Consider the following 16,949-nt stretch of genomic DNA (forward strand, 5'->3'; position numbering starts at 1 on the left):
GCGCTACTGCAACCATACCATGCGTTTACCGGGAGCAGCAGCGAGAGCACTGCCCTCACCGGCTGAGTTAAATAATGAAGCTTAACCGTACATGCAAGGTGTTAGCCAAGCGGCTGCTGCTAACAATCAAGCAACAAAGTCAGAACACAATGTTAAGACCAGATAATTAGCTTCTAAGAAGAGAACAGCCCGCATAGAACCGTGTCTGGTTACAGTAGTAACCGCACATGCAGAGCACACAGCACCCGCCGTGAAGATGTTCTCTGCATATCATCCTAGTGCTAGGAGTCTAGTACTAGGAGCAGTAATACAACGAACTAGCGCTACTGCAATCAAACCCTATGCTACAGGGAGCGGGAGCACTGCCCTGAGTTAATAGTTAAGCTCAACAGCAAGGTGTTAGCCAAGCGGCTGCTGCTAACAATCAAGCGACCAAGTCAGAACACAAATGTTAAGACCAGATAATAGCTTCTAGAAAATAGAAAGTACTTACCTTACTTTCTGCATCTAAACGAAAAACGGGTTTAAAGTATGACACTCTTGGCTTTCCATACTAAATCGAATGAGGGACGCAGCCAAAGCTGGGACTCAAATGCTAATGATAGCTCGGGCACAACGCCACAAGCAGAACTTTCAAAAGAGCATAAGGGCAGCTTTATGGGAGAGGAAGCGGGAACACTGTCGTCACCAGAAAGTCTAAGCCACAAACAATAAGACGGTAATCAGGACAACTTGGCTGGGAGCGGGTGTGGAAACACAGCCATCACCAGCAACAAGCTGACACAAACCTGTCTGTCGAGGCTCTGCACAGCCGGCGCAGCTCCTGGAGGACGCGTCTAACAACCCGTAGCTCCGACTGTCAGTCGCGAAGCTTCACGCGGCCAGCTGTTTGCAGAGAAATCCCTCAGATCAAACGTTCAAACCTGAACGCTGTAGGCTACGAAAACGTAGCCACGGTACCCTCGCGCAGCGAGAAGATGAAAAGGAACAGATCCTCTGACAATACCGGCTGATATAGCCGGTGTCACGTGGGTCACGGTGACTTTGTTGTTATTGGTACTCGAGCTGCGCATGCGCGCGATGGACATATCCAGTGCTAAAGCACCGCCTCTGGCGGTCAGTAGGGACGAAATAGAACTGTTGTTTTTAAAAACTAGGACTAATGTTCCTGATGTCAGGTTGCTGTTGTTTTGGACCTTGTTAGTTTCATTATAGGTTAATTCTGATGATGCTATTGCACACTCTGCTACAAAAGTGGACATCAATAAAAATGAAGGCATGACAACAAGTGAAAAGTAAAATAAGGTCATATAAATATACCCCTGGAGTGAGAAAGAGGTTCAGGTGTTTATGCAGCAGAACTTGGTTCTGAGGGTTTCCTCTGCAGAAATTTTGCAAAAATGCATGAGCCAGGGTCATGATCTCATTCATCTTGTCATCACTCTGTGGAAAGGCAGAGCAGATAGGGAAAATGTGAGCGAATGTAAGACAGCGAAACACCAAAACCACGTTTCGCAAAGAATTCAATGAAACAATGATAAGCACTCGGCTGTTTTGCTTGTTCCTCACCGTCTCAAAGGGAATCTGCAGCAGGTCCAGCACCACAGTGTGGGCCCCCATGTTCTTCAGCAGCCTCTGCTGCTGCACACGACTCTTCTTACTGGGAGAACACAGCTTACTGAGCCGCAGTAGGATCTACACATCAGACACAGAGGAGTGTTATCGATATATTATACACAAATGTATTACACACAATACAGAAACAATAGATACGAATGATCTGGAAATAAAGACAAGGAGCTCACCTCTTTGACAATGTTGTAGTTGTTTGATTTGTTGCTGTCAATCTGAGGTTTAATATCTCCATCCTGCACAGGGCTAAGGACAACTTCCTGGAAAGATAAATCCATGAAAAACATTCATTTGAATTCATGAATTGCCACAGTGAACTAAAGCTCCACTATTCTGATGTGTCACTTACGACACACAGTACATCCTGCATTTTCCAGCCATTTGTCAGTGTTGTGGATAAAGTCTCCGCTATGATCCTTATCATTCACATCATTGCATTATTGTAAAAATAATAATGTTAAAAAGGCACACTATATGACATGGGCCTGACTAATAAAAACTGATTTAGGGCAGATTCCCGTTCTGCCAGACATTATCATGCATTATGCCTTTGTACTAAGCCAACAAAGCAGCTTTCCATCAGCTTTGATGAACAATGACAACAAACAAGTGCAGTATTTACAGTGCAGCGGAATGACTGATGTTTGAGGTAAATATAGTATCTTCCTGCGGAGAAATATCTCTCACTTAAATCTGAACTTTTATACTTTATTGCTGGACACCATTTAATAAAGGTGCAACACCTCTAGGTTCTGCTCTTTGCCCTGTCTGACCCCCAGGTCCTCGCTGCTGTAGACTCCACTCTTCTCCACCCACAGCTCGGACTTCTCCACAGTCAGACGCAGCTGGTCCAGGTCTGTCTTGATCTGCTTGTAGTTCTCCACATCCTGCTCTGACACAAGCAGCTGGACCTGGAGGACACACAAAGGATGAGAAATAAACCAGACATCGAGATATTAAAAAAACAAATGTGTATGAAAGCATATCCCTGCCAAGATAGTCCCAGTGCACTTTGGAAAGGCAGAGCATTGTTTAGAAGTGAGTTTGTGCAGTTCTGTCATCCAGCTGAGGAAGCTCTTAGTGAGAGAGTTTACAACAGCTGGTGCTTGGCCCTTAGGAGGACCCTCCTAATCCAGACTGATTATCTCAGGAAGTGTCTAACGCCAATGCTTTAGTGAAATGCTGTCTCGCTACCTGTTTGAAGGCCTGCAGCACCTCGGATCTCTGGCTGAAGTGCTTGAAGATAAGCTGCAGCGAGCCAGACACCAGCGGAGGGTAATCTTGCATGATGAGATGGATCAGAACCCTCAAAAACGTGCGGCCGCCCTCATCGTCCAGCTCCACCGCACTCAACTCTGCGCTGAAATTGCAATTAAACTTAGACAGGAGTTTTAAAGCAGATGCGATCATTTGGCAAGAGACTAAGAAAGCAGGTCAAACACAATCAGCCTACATCTCCTATTCATTTATCTGCGTGAGTGTTTGAGTGACACTTACCTCCCTGCAAACATGCTCTCTGCTTTGGTCGCAATCTCATCTATGTCTGGTGCAGGAGCTAGAGCTAGAAGAAAGTGGACAACAGATCAGTAAACACCTCATTAAAAAGATAAAAACAACGTTCAAGTACTTGCATGTAGAGATTTTAAAGTCTCACGTGGCATAGGAAGCATATCAGAGACAGAGCTTTCCGTTAGGGTCTTGTCCCCAAACTCTTTCTTGTAGATGGACAGCAAAGATGTGATCCTATAATCCAACCTCACACTCAGGATGAACTATCAAGGAAACAAAAATAATAAACAAAATAGAATCAAATACTAAAATCAAAACATTTGTATTAATGCCAAATGTCATCATAAATCACTGAGTACATCCCGAAGGCAGCACTTACTTGCAGGATCTCAATGATCTTTAGCTTGGTGTCCATCACCATGACATCCTCATTATCCGGCAGGAAGTGTCCCCTCCCGTAGCGCAGGGACGGAGAGGTGTCAGGGAGGCTGTGCGGCACACCTCGACTCATCATAATCTGAGTCATCATCTCTCCAACTCCATGAATCGTTCGCAGGACATTGTTGCCTAAAAGAAACATTCATCTTCATTCATTTTGCATGAGTGTGTGTATTTATTTATTTCATTATCTTTGCTTTTTTATGCCTGTTTTTAAATGTCATTTAATAATGTGTTTATGCTGTATTTATTCTTAAATGTCTTTTATTTTTATTTTGTAAAGCACTTTGAATAGTCGCGTGCTGAAAGGTGCTATATAAATAAAATGTCCTTGCCTTGCGTGTGTTTGAAAAGCCTATCCTTTACATCTATTTCCATTGGTTGACATTTCAGCTCAAGCCTGTCAAAGTTATATATATATATATATATATATATACATAAAACGATGTAACGAAATATATCAAATGGATGCTCTATAACATTATTTAGCTTAAATAAACCTGTAGTAATTGTGTTCAGACCATTTAACCACCTTGATAAAAGAAATATATGTCCTTCCCAAAAGCAGATCTGTTCTTTCTTTCAGTGATTTCTGATCTCATATATTCATATTTCCTTTTTTCTCTAACTTACTATTTTTGTTTCACTGACACCCAGGCTTCTTTGGACCAAAAGCTCTTATTAAAAGAACTTGAAAGCAAGACTAATACCCCATTTGTCTCCCTCTGTGACTCCCTGTTTCTCTTACAGTTGAATTCTAAATCCTGATGTGTTCATGCATAGCCTTGCTCCTGCATACATTTATCAACTGCTGCATCCATATTTCCCAACTACAAACTCTACTGATGCTGGGATCTTCTCTGTACTTTATTTGAAATGAATCCTACTTTTTTGTTAGCTTTCCTAACATTTGGAACCAAAATGTGGAACTGCCATATCTTGTTTCATTATCTTAGTCACTGAACTAGGAAACAACAAACACGATTCTATTCATTAGGTTTAAACTTTCTATCTATTATTTAAGTGCTAAATAACAAAGTTGCCAACGGAATGAATGAAGCACTGATGCTGTGCACTGACCGGCCTCTGGGCTCTTGTTGAGCTTGTTCATGAAGGTGAGTGGGTGCTGGACAATATCCAGGATGGCAAGCAGAGTGCGTGTGAGGCGCAGCAGCTCACTGAAGCTATAGAACCCAAAGTACACCAGGTTACGAGCCAGATTCACCACCTGGAAGACAGAGGGAACACATTGTGGTGTTAAAAACCTTAACAGTGGCACATTGAATCTAATTTATAGAGCACAATTTAAGACTGAAGAAGACTTCTGTATCTTGGAAAATAAGTGTGGATGAAAGTAGTCTGAAGAGTTTATTTCACCTCTAGCGTGAGTTCATTCTTGTCTTTATCCCCAAATGGAAACGGCTGGCTGACCACATCTTTAAGGTATTCTTCCACGAACTCCATGGTGTGAGCAAACTTCTTCTTCATCTCGTCTGTTGACGTGTCAGTGGACTCGTACTCATACCTGTAAAGGAGCAAAATCTGTTTGTGTTGGATCACAAAAAAAAGTTGTACATAACACGCCTAGTCACACAGACACTCACTCATGGATGGTGATCTTGGAGGGGATCTCTGTCCAGAGGCGGGCGTAGCGTACAGGCACCACGGCCTCCTGAGGGTCCCGGTCCACATGCATGTGCAGCATGAGGCGGCAGAAGGAGGCTCGGAGGTTGTAGGGCAGGCAGTCGTCGAACATGCAGCGCAGGATCAGATCCACTGGTAGCTGACAGGAGATCTGATTGATGGCTAGGTACTGGCGGTCCAGACACATTTTAGCAAAGAGGTTCAACTGGTACCTACGGGAGGAGAAGGACGTGTTTTTATTGCAGATTGCAGAAGGTGGAAGATAATGGTAGAAAAGAAAATGTCAGTGATTGCCCAGTTTAATAAAGTATTATTTCAAAAGGGCTATATAAACGTAAAGATTCAAGATTCAAGGCTTTATTGTCATGTGCAAATTAGCTACAGTGTAGATATGGCAATGGAAAACGTAAGTCACAGGCTCCTCCAACAGTGCAACATGAATATATAGGACATATAACAAATAAAAACAAATAAAATAGTACAAGAGAATGTTTTGAGATGTGCAAGTAAATACAAATTAAAAATAGTGCCATTAGAGTCTATATAAAAGTTAATGGAATATGATATATAGATAAATAATTTGCTAGATGCAAACAGATGAATGTTTATGGATGTTCTTTACACATGTGTTTAATAGTCTTATGGTCTAATGTTATGATGATTGTTAAAGTGATGCTAATAGCAGATTATAATGCCTCATAAGTATGTTTATCATGCATTATAGGCATAGAAAGTTATATATTTGTTTCAGCTCGTTTTGTGTTGCTGGGGAAGGAAGGAGTAGTACACTGAGGAACTAGAAGCAAGTATTCCATCGTCACCTGTAATAGGTCACAATGTCTACATCCATCTTGTGGGTGCCCTTGGCGTCCTGGGCCAGGTGGCGGATGGATTTTCCGTGAGGCTCCTTGTGGCTGTCGATCCAGTAGAGCCACACCTCCTCCTCCTCCTCCACCTCCTCCTGCAGCAGAGAGGACTCCAGGGTGGCCTCCGTGTTAGGGATTAGTCTGGTGGGAGAAGGGAGGGCGAGGGAGAGAGTGTGACATAAAGCAGTTACTAGAAAAATTGCACACATAACATTCTGATGTGATGCTGCTGCTGAAAATATATTTTTCTCAACAGGGCCCCTGGAGGAAACAGCACATGCTTCAGAGCGTACTGAATGTGCGTGTTTGTACATGTTTGGAGATGATGATCTGAACTAGAAACGGATCAACTTGGATGCTTAAAAATAGATCCACAGGGTGTGACTCACCTGGTCTGGATGAGGATATCTGCGTTGGTGGGGTTCAGCATAAATTTACAGATGAGCTCCTGTGTGACGGGGATGGCAGTTTTGTTGGACACGCAGAGATCAGACAGATAATCCAGGAATCTGAAAGAGCAGAGACGAATCACCATGTTTAACAAATGTTTTACACACAAGTGTTACAGCAAAGGAGTTCATAAACCGATTGTACACATGAAGTTTGTGTGTGTTCCTGTAACATCTTTGTCTCTTCTATTTCCATCTAAAAACTCTCTTACAGTATGTAGTTCACAGTATATTCTTTATAAAGCAGCGGAACCACAATAACTGTGACATCTTATAATATATAATGGAGGAAAACACGTATATTTTATTTATTATTATATATTTATTGTTTCAATGCCGTTAAATCCTTTCCTATTTCCATTTATCTTAATATTAAGGTATATTACTTGTATATAGACTCATATTGCAATATTGCACTATTTTTTCTCACTTTTTTTAAAACTATTTTTCTTTTTGTATTACTTTTAATATAGTATATTTTAATATTGTTTTAATATTGTCTGCTTATCTGTATTATTGTGTTGCATTGTTGGAGAAGCCTGTGACCTAATTACTCTGTAGCTATGTTACTTTGACAATAAAGAACCTTGAACCCTAAGTGTTGTTCAGGAAAAAATAACATTGATATTTTATTATTCAAAAAAGAAAAAATGAACATTTCAAATTTCACAAAAGTAGAGCTAAGTAGGTAAGAAGATGTACCGGTTGCATTGTTGTGTGTTATACCGTGTTCCTGTGTCAGTGTTCTGTCTCTGTGTTAGAAAATCAACCAATTGCAACAAAAGTCATATGTAGGACTGCTAATTTTCATGCACTGTGTCAGATCTCTAGATATACATCATTTTCCTCTCTGGTCGTCTAATCTCCTGGAGGTGTCCATGTCTGACCTGGGCTCTCTGTTGCGCCTCAGCAGGCTGACGAAGGTCTCGATCTCTTTGGCTGTGATGTGTTTTTCCAGCAGCTTGCGGTTGTTGTGCAGCAAGGCAGTGATTGTGTCCTCAGCCAAGATCTCATACCCAATCTGAGACTGCATGATTGAGAACTTTTTGGCTATATATTCCTACGTGGCACAAGAGAATATTGGTTATAAAAAAAGATAGAAATGGTGGTAAGGTGAAGTTAAGAGAAAAAAGTCTGGGAAACACAGAGAGCATAAACATTTGCCGAATCGCTATGTGTTCATTTCACCATCACCCAGGGAGAAGAAGTAAAACAAGATAACATTTTCATAAAAAAAGATAAACAAAATGATTAAAAAAGTTACACATAGTGAACTGAGAGCAGGCTGTCACACCCGCAGCCTTTTAGCCACTGAACAGCTCAACAGGATTTATTTAGAATTAGGCAACGGCAGCAAATAATGACTGTTTTCATCAAGGGGTTGGGTTCTATCAATTCATCTACGTTCTACATTTTAGCTTGTAAAATGCAACATTAGCTAAATTAAAATGTAGCAAAGACCAAGTGAGGTTGCACAATAGGCAAGTTTGGTTAATGAGCACACAAAATAACAAAAATATTAACTTTGTATGGAATTGAATTTAGAAAAGTGAGCACATCTTCCAAATTGTGTCACTAGAAAATGTTGTATATTTAGTTGATTTGTTAAAAGGAGGTATACCTTTCTTTTACCCACTTCAAAAGTAGTGAATGTGTCATAAAGGCATAAATCATCACATAACATGAGTTCATTTTTGTGATCCAATATTGCATCCAGTGGCAGTCTGCCAGAATCTATACACTGATATGATCCCAGTCATTAGTCAGCTCTCTCTGCCCGTGATAATGAGCCTGATGACAGCTCCATTGTGTAGACGGAGGGAACCTGCCTGGTTCTTGCGATAGTCCTGTTGGGAGTGGCGGAGCACCCTGTAGCAGAGTCTCAACATGTACTTGAAGTGAGCGTAGCGCTGGTCTCCCAGATCCTCCAGCTTAAGCATCGGACCATCGCCCTGGTCTGTGAACGGAGCCTTCAGGATGCCAAAGATCTGGAGGAACAGAAACCCATGAATACTGTTTGTTCAACCAAGAACCTAAATACTAAGCATTGCAATATTCACTGTCTATAAAGTGTTATTAATGAAGGTTAGAAATGCTGGATAACAGGTCTCCTGTTTGTTTGTTTGTTTGTTTGTTTGTTTGTTTGTTTGTTTGTTTGTTTGTTTGTTTGTAGCCTTTATTTAACCAGGTGAAAGCCCCTTGAGATCAAAAGATCTCTTTTTCAAGGGTGACCTGCAGGACATTAGTTACATATGTAACATAAAAACAACATCACAACAATAAGGAAGACATACAACATAATGTACAGGGTACAGTTTACAAACTCTATTTACAGTGACCGGTACCATGAGTATCAAACAGCATGTGTCCCAGCCGAGTTTTAAAATGATGCAGGGGAACCAAAGTGCTCAGTTTTAAACATGTTTGCAGACTGTTCCAATTTAGTGGAGCTGCACAACTAAAAGCTTTCTTCCCTAAGACAGTCCTAGCACTTGGCACATTTAATAAAACCACATCATGAGATCTCAGGCAATACGTCCTTTCAATTCGTCGAGAGATCAGAGAGCAGATATAAAAAGGTAGTTCACCCAACATGGCTTTATAGATGAACATGTACCAGTGACTGAGCCTCCGTACAGTTAGTGAAGGCAGACCTGCCTTGGCATACAGGGTACAGTGATGAGTATGTGCTTTACAGTTGGTAACAAATCTCAGAGCACTGTGATAGGCGGCATCTAACTTTTCCAGGCAATTAGCAGGTGCATTCATATAGACCAGATCCCCATAGTCCAGCACAGGTAAAAAGGTCGGAGTGATTAGCCTTTTCCTGGCCTCAAGCAAGAAACAGGACTTGTTTCTGAAAAAGAACCCTAGTCTAACCCTCAGTTTTTTAAGCAGATTAATGACCTGAAGTTTAAAAGAGAGACAATCATCAAGCCAGATACCTAGGTATTTATAACAGGTAACCACTATGAGTACTTGTCCTTGCATAGTAACAATATCCAAAGCAGTGCCTGTAGTCTTTTTAGCTTTAGAAAAGAGCATTACCTTGGTTTTATCAACATTTAAAAGAAGCTTAAGCTCAGCGAGCTGAGTCTGAATAATATTAAAAACAGCCTGTAATTTAACACCAGCCTCCTTAATGTCATATGGCAAAGGTAAACACTGGGCAATGCAAGCCAAGTGTCCCCAATCTACAGACACTTAACATTTTTAACATCTTAATGGTCTAGTTAAAACATTGCGATACAACATGGCAGACCCAGTAAGAGGACTATGTTGGAACAAAGAGCTCATTCTCAGGCAATAAAAACAACATCTCTTAGCTTCAGGTGATTTTACACTAACTGAAACATAGTTATGAATATTGTGGTCTTTTTATGCCATAAGAGCCTACATTATTCTACACACTGGTTGTTTATGGCCAATCTGTAGTTATTATAAAATATCACCCAATAGTAATCTGATAATACGTTTTTCACTTGGCATCACTGTCCTCAATGAACTCCGAGTTAAACCTAAGATTCATCTGCATTCTGTAGAGCTAGACAAGTGCTGTACTGGTGCTGACCTGGGCGAGGATGTTCTGTTCCCTCATGAGTTTCTGCCTCTCTCGGTTGGGAGTGGAGGTCACCACAGAGAGAACATCCTGGCCATTGTTTGGTACCACACACACAAAGAAAGCCAGGTCTTCCAGGAGCTTAGTCACAAACCTGAAAAATATATGAAGGGCAAAAAAAACACATGAGATCATAAAATATGCACATCATCTCGTATCACCTGAGTCGTCACGCTCACGCCTCTGTACCTCCTCTCGTTCTGAGCGATGTTGCCATACTGCAGCTTCCTCACGGTGGACTCCAGCACCTTGCTGGCATCGTTGGCAAAGTCCAAGTCTCTGACCTCGGACAGAGGAACAGATACGATGGCAAAAGCCTCTTTGTCCTCTTTCGTAGAACAGGTGCCAATCTATTGTGACAGCCAAAAGAAATGTTTAATATGCATTCATATTTGTTTTACTTGTGAATGTGTGTTAGTGTATACAATACAATACAAAGGGGCTTTATTGGCATGACCACATATTACACTTTGCCAAAGCATTCCGCACAAGGCGTTATATAACAAAACAAAAACAAAAAGAAACACTAAACATTCATGTCAACAATACATGTGGAAAGGTGTATACCTTGAGCATGACCGGACGCTCCTCCTCTGCATCGATGGGGACGTTGGTGCTCGTCACCCAGGTGTTGGTGCACAGGTGCCTTAGTCTCACATACGAGTTTCTGGGGAAGGATGGGACCAATCATTAACACCACATTCATTTTAAGTTGATTGTATGCTTGCTGCTGTACTTGAACTAAAAGGTATCAAGTGTCAATTAGCTGCTAGCATGTCTTGAGGCATGGCATTTGTGTCATGTCGTTTGATCAGGACATAAATATCTTTACAACTATGGAATTGTCATGAGATTTGGCCCAGATATTTATGTTATCCTCAGGATAAAATTGTAAAAACATAACTGTTCATATTATGTTTACCAAGACAAAACAAGTCAAAATTCAAATGTGTCCAAAAAACATTGTTATTTATGACCGAATAACTTCAAAAGCAGCCCAGCAGCCTCAGAAATTAGCTAGCTTATGCATGCTAACACGCTAAATTAATATGAAAATGGAATACATGGAATACATTATGCCTGCTAAACATCATAGTCAGGTTCATTATAACTTGATTTTAACTTTCGTGGGATTTTTTGGGGGATTTGCTAAACTATAAAAAAAATCCCACGAAAGTATATAGTGAACTTGACTGTCAGCAGGGAAGCATTGTCATGAGAACGTGTTCGCATGTTAAAATTATCATCTTTGCGTGTGTATGGTGCGTATATCATGCAAATTAAATAAGAAACTCCCACTAGCTTCTATTCCAGGTCCAATTTTTTGTGAGCATTTCCAGGAGCAAGTGTTGGTTTATTTTGGATTGGAATCAAAATATTAAAATGTTCTGTGAAGTGTGGTGAAAAATGCCCCCTGTGGATAACACGACATCAGATGTAACCTGTTGTTGTTGCCCCCCCATGTGAGTGACTGACCTGGGCACCAGGCAGTCGGCTCGCTGCAGAGTGGTGGCATCCAGCTCAAACAGAGAGGCAATGTCGTTCCCATGGGGAACAGAAACCAGGGTGAAAGCAATCTTCTCTGCTGCTTGGTGCTTCCTCTTAGAGAACAAAGTGTCCGTCTCATTCTGCAAAACACACACAGTAGAAATTAGCATCTGTAGTTTAAAGCTTGAATGGCAAAGACAGTTAAATCCTTCATCAATGTCTGACACAGTGGATTATATTATCCGCTGACAATCTTTTAAACATGGGGAACATTTGTATGTACAAATAGTTAATAAAAAAAAATCTAATCATTGACTGGTTCAAGCCTATCAAATATACTGATTGGTCATATTTGACAGCAGATTGAATATCTTCTTTTTTATTTAGTGTTGGTTGAGTAAAACAAACTATATAGCCACATTTAGACTTTGGAAACTTGCATGTTCTGATATTTTGCGGACAAAATGATAGATCAGAATAACCCCATTTCTAATAAAAAAAGGTTCAGAAAAAAGGCACATTTTCTAATTTGTATAGCTGCAACAATGTTTGGTAAATTATTTTACACTATAGCATCAACAATGAAAACTATACAGGATATTATAGTGGAGTGTTACAAAACTTAAAATGTCCTACTGTCCGCTAATGATTACTAGTGTAGTATTAAAGGCAGTTTGCACAGCAGGATAACACCTTGTTGTTTTCGTGTCCAGCAGTAATGGGTCAAAAAATGTATATCTGCATGCACACATTTGACATTTGTTCATAAATTGTATTGTTTGCTAAATTCAACAGCCTAATTCAAATGACACTTGTTATGTTTAGTATTAGTAAGTGCATTCAAGGCGAAGCATAGACATGTTTTCTTCCAAGTTAACATATCTTTCCACACATCAACTCTGATAAATGAGCCCAACTGTTGATAAGATCTATAATTGAGAACGCACGGATGTGAGCCAAACTAAACCGTCACAGCTTCTAACACTAATGAGGTATCAAATTGCATGAGCGGCAGCCAGAGAGCCTCCTGTGTGTGGTGTTAGACACTGCGGTACGGAGGCTGCTACAGTCAACGCAGTGCAGATGCAGCACATAATGGCAAGGGTTAATTTCTCCCACTGTTCTCTGCATGTCAATGGGAAGCTCCCTAGAGCTGCCTCCACACCTCAGCTTCTCCATCCTCCCACTCTTCCTCACCCCCTCCTCTGCTGGTGACTCACCCCACCAGCTTAGCACAGGCGAGTGGAGCAGAGCAGACAGCACGTCTGCCTCCCCTCCATCCCCTCTCGCAGGGCACCCCCACACCCAGACGTTATGTAAGGAGCCCCCTGTGTGTCTGAAATTCAGCATGTGCATGAGAAAGTGTGCGAGGCTGGCAGAGTTTGTGCGAGTGTTCCTCGCACTGCCAGAATACAAATGTGCAAGGTAGCTGAGAGCTGAAAGACATTTCTAGATATAGATCCAGAGTTCGTTTGTTAGTGTCAGAGAACTACTGCTATTGCATAACCAAAGAATGAGGAGACGTTGGACGGACAATGTTTAAGCGCTGAGATAATTGATCTTTCCACTAAAACACTGGAGTAATCCCTTGTGGTCACTAGATCACTCTTTTTCAGTCAATCCGACCCATTAATAATGTGCACAATCTGTTAGTCGCAGCCAGGGTGAGACTGTGCGTTTGTGACTTTAAAGCTGAAGGTGCTTGTTCGACTGACTCACCTCTCCTTTGGGCTCCACCGTGTTGTCTTTGAATTCAGGGTTCGCCTGCAGAGAAATTAAGAGGTGATTCTGAGACCTCAGATATTGAAAACACTGACGATTATCCTGCCATTATCATCCCCATCACCCTAGATCCAAACTATCCAACAGAAGATGGGTGATGAGAGCAATATCAATGGGAATACTGCCACCTACAGCACACCACCTGAAATCTTTTTAAATGCAATGTAGAGCCTCTCAGTTCAAAAAAGGACTGAGACAGGCTGCTCTCTAATGGTTCTCTGAGTAAATTATTTAATGGGCTAAAACATTTTTTTAATTCACCTCAGCTGCGAGGTAATTCCCAGTCGCCAGGTGTTTGAAGCGGAAGAGGCTGTTCCACTGGCCGGCTCCACCTCTGCAGGGGTCATAGTGCACAACCTGGCATGGGAACACAACAAATGATAGTTACATGTACGCAGGATGGAGGGTTTCATCTTTTTGTTATTATATTGTTTTAATTGAGTTAGAAAAGGTTACAAACCTTATGAGATCCAGTTAATTCTGTCACTATGGTAAGTCAGACTAAAAGTCCCTTTGTGCAATGTACAACAGGAATTTTAGTTTGTCATACTGGCGCAACGTCATGTCAACAACTGATATGGTAACATAAGTTGATACTGGCACACACAGTAAAGGGACAACAGGAACTTCTACTCACAGTAGTGCAAGCTGATAAAGAGGAATACACAGTACAATAGACAGTAAATGACAAGGAACTAGAGGCTTAAAAAAGGCAGACAGTATGTATTATCCAAGAGGAAATTGCGTCCTAAATAATTAGGAAATGCTCCTATTAAAATGTATGTTAATCTCAACTTCCGTTTAAGCACGGTCATTTTTATTATTATGTCTGGTTGTTACTCAAACTCCAACATGGCTTGACATTTCAAAGATATATACATGTTGTTAATTCCTGTGTTTCACCTCGATCTCCCAGAGAGCCTTGGAGCTGGTGGCGGAGGTGGCAGACTGCCGCAGGGTCGTCCTTAGGAAGACGTGCTGCTGCTTCTTGTACTCGTCACCGGTCAGAAACTTCTCCTGCTCGGCGTGAAAAAGCCTCACCACGTCTCCCTGACGGAGGGCAAAAGCAAAACATGAGAAGGTTGAAAAATGATTGAGCAGAGTTGATGCTGGTCTGCTTAAAAAACATGAGGAAACCGATGTAAAAATGATAAAACAACACACCCCCTTTAACACATCTTCTCTGTAGTCGCTGAACTTCATGAACAAGGTGACCTTCCAGCTGGTGTTACAGTTTACAGCATTCACCTGGAGCATGAGGAAAACACAACATGAAATTAAGATGTTTATCACACACACAGCTGTTGAAATCCCTGCAAAAACAAATGTTTAACACATTTCAACCAGTTTAGGAACTACGACAAAATAATAATATTAACAACTATTTAGATAACTTAAGCTGTCTTTTTTTTTATTGAGTTTATTGAATCATGAAGACCACAACACTGTATATAGTTTAACTAGCAAAACTGCTTTGATTTGTTCAGTTTCCTGCTTATACTTGTATCTAAGTTTAGTTAATTCTACATTTATTTTTCTTTATTTGTACTTTAAGAATAGTTTGATTGCTCTGTATTTTTCACATAACACTACAACACATTTGGGTACAGTGTGTTTATTATTTGTTATGATGTTTTGCAGTGGCGGCCGGCCCATAAGGGCGCTAGGGGCAACGCCCCACCTCTTCCCACATTCTAGATTTTTTATTTTATAAAAACATTTTTTAATGAACAAGGTACATTTTATATAGTTGGTGTCAGTTAAATGTATAATCTACGATAAAATATAGATAACAATTGTTTTACGATGTCTAAAGTTACTGATAAGTCACGTATTTCCTGCTTGGGGCGCAGAAATCTTTACCCATTGACTCTCGTTATAAGTGGTGCATGCGCGGTCCACACCTCTTCAATGCAAGTGATAGGAGCACCTCGGGGTGCACCAAACTGCGCCCCAAGCAGCTGTTGACACCGCCAACAACTAGGGGGCAGCAGGAGCGCCAGAGTGAGTGATTGACGTTTGAATGAGAGAGAGTTAGATGGAGAGGGAGTGTAAACAAAACTAGATAGCGAATATGGAGAAGGACAATGATGTTTAATCACTTAAAGAAACACTCTTTGAGAGGAGGACAGTGGAGGGAAAGCTGAGAGTAAAAGAGCTCGGACCTCATCAGCCTGACATAGGCAGGAGTTAAGGACAGAGGAAGGCAGTATACGTGCTCTTTTTCAAGGAGCTGGTTTAGCAAGAAGGCTGGGCTAACTACCTGTAGCAACACGAGTGCTATATTTTGCTTCCTCTGGCTCCCTTTTTAAATGTCAGGGTCAGACCAGTCTATGGACCAGACCCAGCATAGATAGAGACAGATGTGAGTAATTAAAGGTGGGGTAGGTAAGTTTGAGAAACCGGCTCGAAATACACTTTTTGTTATATTCCATGGAATGCTCTTAACATCCCGATAGCAATGAATATCTGAAGTGCTTTGACAAAAAATCCATAAAAAAATGTCATCTGTGGAAGCCGTGGTGCTGTAAAAAGCACCACCAATCATTTTAGCCGGCCCGGAAAAATGCACCAGCCACCACCGATGTATTGACACTTGGCCTGGCTAAATGTGACATATTTTTGTATTTTGTGAACATTTAAGGAAAAAAAGGTTGATTCACTACAGCAAAAAGACAAGCAATTGGTATTTTGTGGTAAAACTGACAGCTATGTTTCAGCCCATATATAAACAATAGACAAAACAGTCGCACCTCTTTGCAGCCGAGGTTGTCCAGCAGCTCGATGTTGCTGGCATGGAGAGGCTGCCCTGCGTTCACCGGCATCAGCACCACCTTGTCTCCAACCACCACCTTCAACACGAGGAGAGACAGCGGTCATATTGCAGCGCAGGACGAGACACAGGCTGGTAAACTTCCAGAAGTGTTTAAATAGACTAAGTAAGAATGTGACCATGCACGGGGCTTGTCTAAAGTCTGCAAACATCCCCTGATTTAAAATAAAAACAAAAAGGTGATATATGCAGCAGCAACAGGCTGAGCTTCACATGAGTGAGTTGTTTGCGGTGGGGCTGGGTGACATCGCAAAAATATTTTTATCGTCATGCTATGATAACAGTATACATCAGATATAGCATGTTTTATGGGAATCAAATAAATATATTGATGAGTATTTCTTCTAAATTAATGAAAAAATATGGGCAAAATTAACAAACACTTGTTTTATGAAAATAAATGTAATTAACATTTATACCGTATTGACATTTTTGTAATCACATTGAACTGATAAGTATTGTTAAGTTTAATGAATAATAACTAAAATCTTAAAATTACATTCCTTTAAAATATTTCAGATCATTGTCTATGACAATAGAGTTAGTACGTGTGCAATTTATTCATTTAGACAACATAATTGTGTACCACAATAGCTAGATGGATGACTTCATCACGTTACAATTATATATCATTAAAAGACGATAAACTATCATATTGAATTATTGCCAACCCTAGTTCACAGCAAACA

The 16,949-nt window shown here is 40.9% G+C and overlaps 1 protein-coding gene across 1 annotated transcript in view; it reads right to left on the minus strand.

The window, feature by feature from the left end:
• Window positions 1–16,949, minus strand: part of itpr2 (inositol 1,4,5-trisphosphate receptor, type 2) — a 65,929-nt gene that overhangs the window by 41,124 nt on the left and 7,856 nt on the right. The window contains exons 6-29 of the mRNA XM_034084383.2: window positions 16,181–16,279; window positions 14,592–14,675; window positions 14,331–14,477; window positions 13,689–13,784; window positions 13,365–13,409; window positions 11,634–11,785; window positions 10,725–10,824; window positions 10,347–10,507; window positions 10,110–10,251; window positions 8,368–8,526; window positions 7,426–7,598; window positions 6,479–6,598; window positions 6,045–6,230; window positions 5,184–5,435; window positions 4,957–5,104; window positions 4,660–4,807; window positions 3,521–3,708; window positions 3,287–3,404; window positions 3,130–3,193; window positions 2,827–2,992; window positions 2,376–2,543; window positions 1,806–1,892; window positions 1,570–1,695; window positions 1,321–1,443 (exon numbers count right to left, since the gene is read on the minus strand). Of these exons, the coding sequence (XP_033940274.1) occupies window positions 1,321–1,443; window positions 1,570–1,695; window positions 1,806–1,892; window positions 2,376–2,543; window positions 2,827–2,992; window positions 3,130–3,193; window positions 3,287–3,404; window positions 3,521–3,708; window positions 4,660–4,807; window positions 4,957–5,104; window positions 5,184–5,435; window positions 6,045–6,230; window positions 6,479–6,598; window positions 7,426–7,598; window positions 8,368–8,526; window positions 10,110–10,251; window positions 10,347–10,507; window positions 10,725–10,824; window positions 11,634–11,785; window positions 13,365–13,409; window positions 13,689–13,784; window positions 14,331–14,477; window positions 14,592–14,675; window positions 16,181–16,279 (3,252 nt within the window). The remainder of the gene's footprint in view (window positions 1–1,320; window positions 1,444–1,569; window positions 1,696–1,805; window positions 1,893–2,375; window positions 2,544–2,826; window positions 2,993–3,129; window positions 3,194–3,286; window positions 3,405–3,520; window positions 3,709–4,659; window positions 4,808–4,956; window positions 5,105–5,183; window positions 5,436–6,044; window positions 6,231–6,478; window positions 6,599–7,425; window positions 7,599–8,367; window positions 8,527–10,109; window positions 10,252–10,346; window positions 10,508–10,724; window positions 10,825–11,633; window positions 11,786–13,364; window positions 13,410–13,688; window positions 13,785–14,330; window positions 14,478–14,591; window positions 14,676–16,180; window positions 16,280–16,949) is intronic.

Source organism: Pseudochaenichthys georgianus, chromosome 6, assembly GCF_902827115.2.
Source record: "Pseudochaenichthys georgianus chromosome 6, fPseGeo1.2, whole genome shotgun sequence".
Lineage (NCBI taxonomy): Eukaryota > Metazoa > Chordata > Actinopteri > Perciformes > Channichthyidae > Pseudochaenichthys > Pseudochaenichthys georgianus.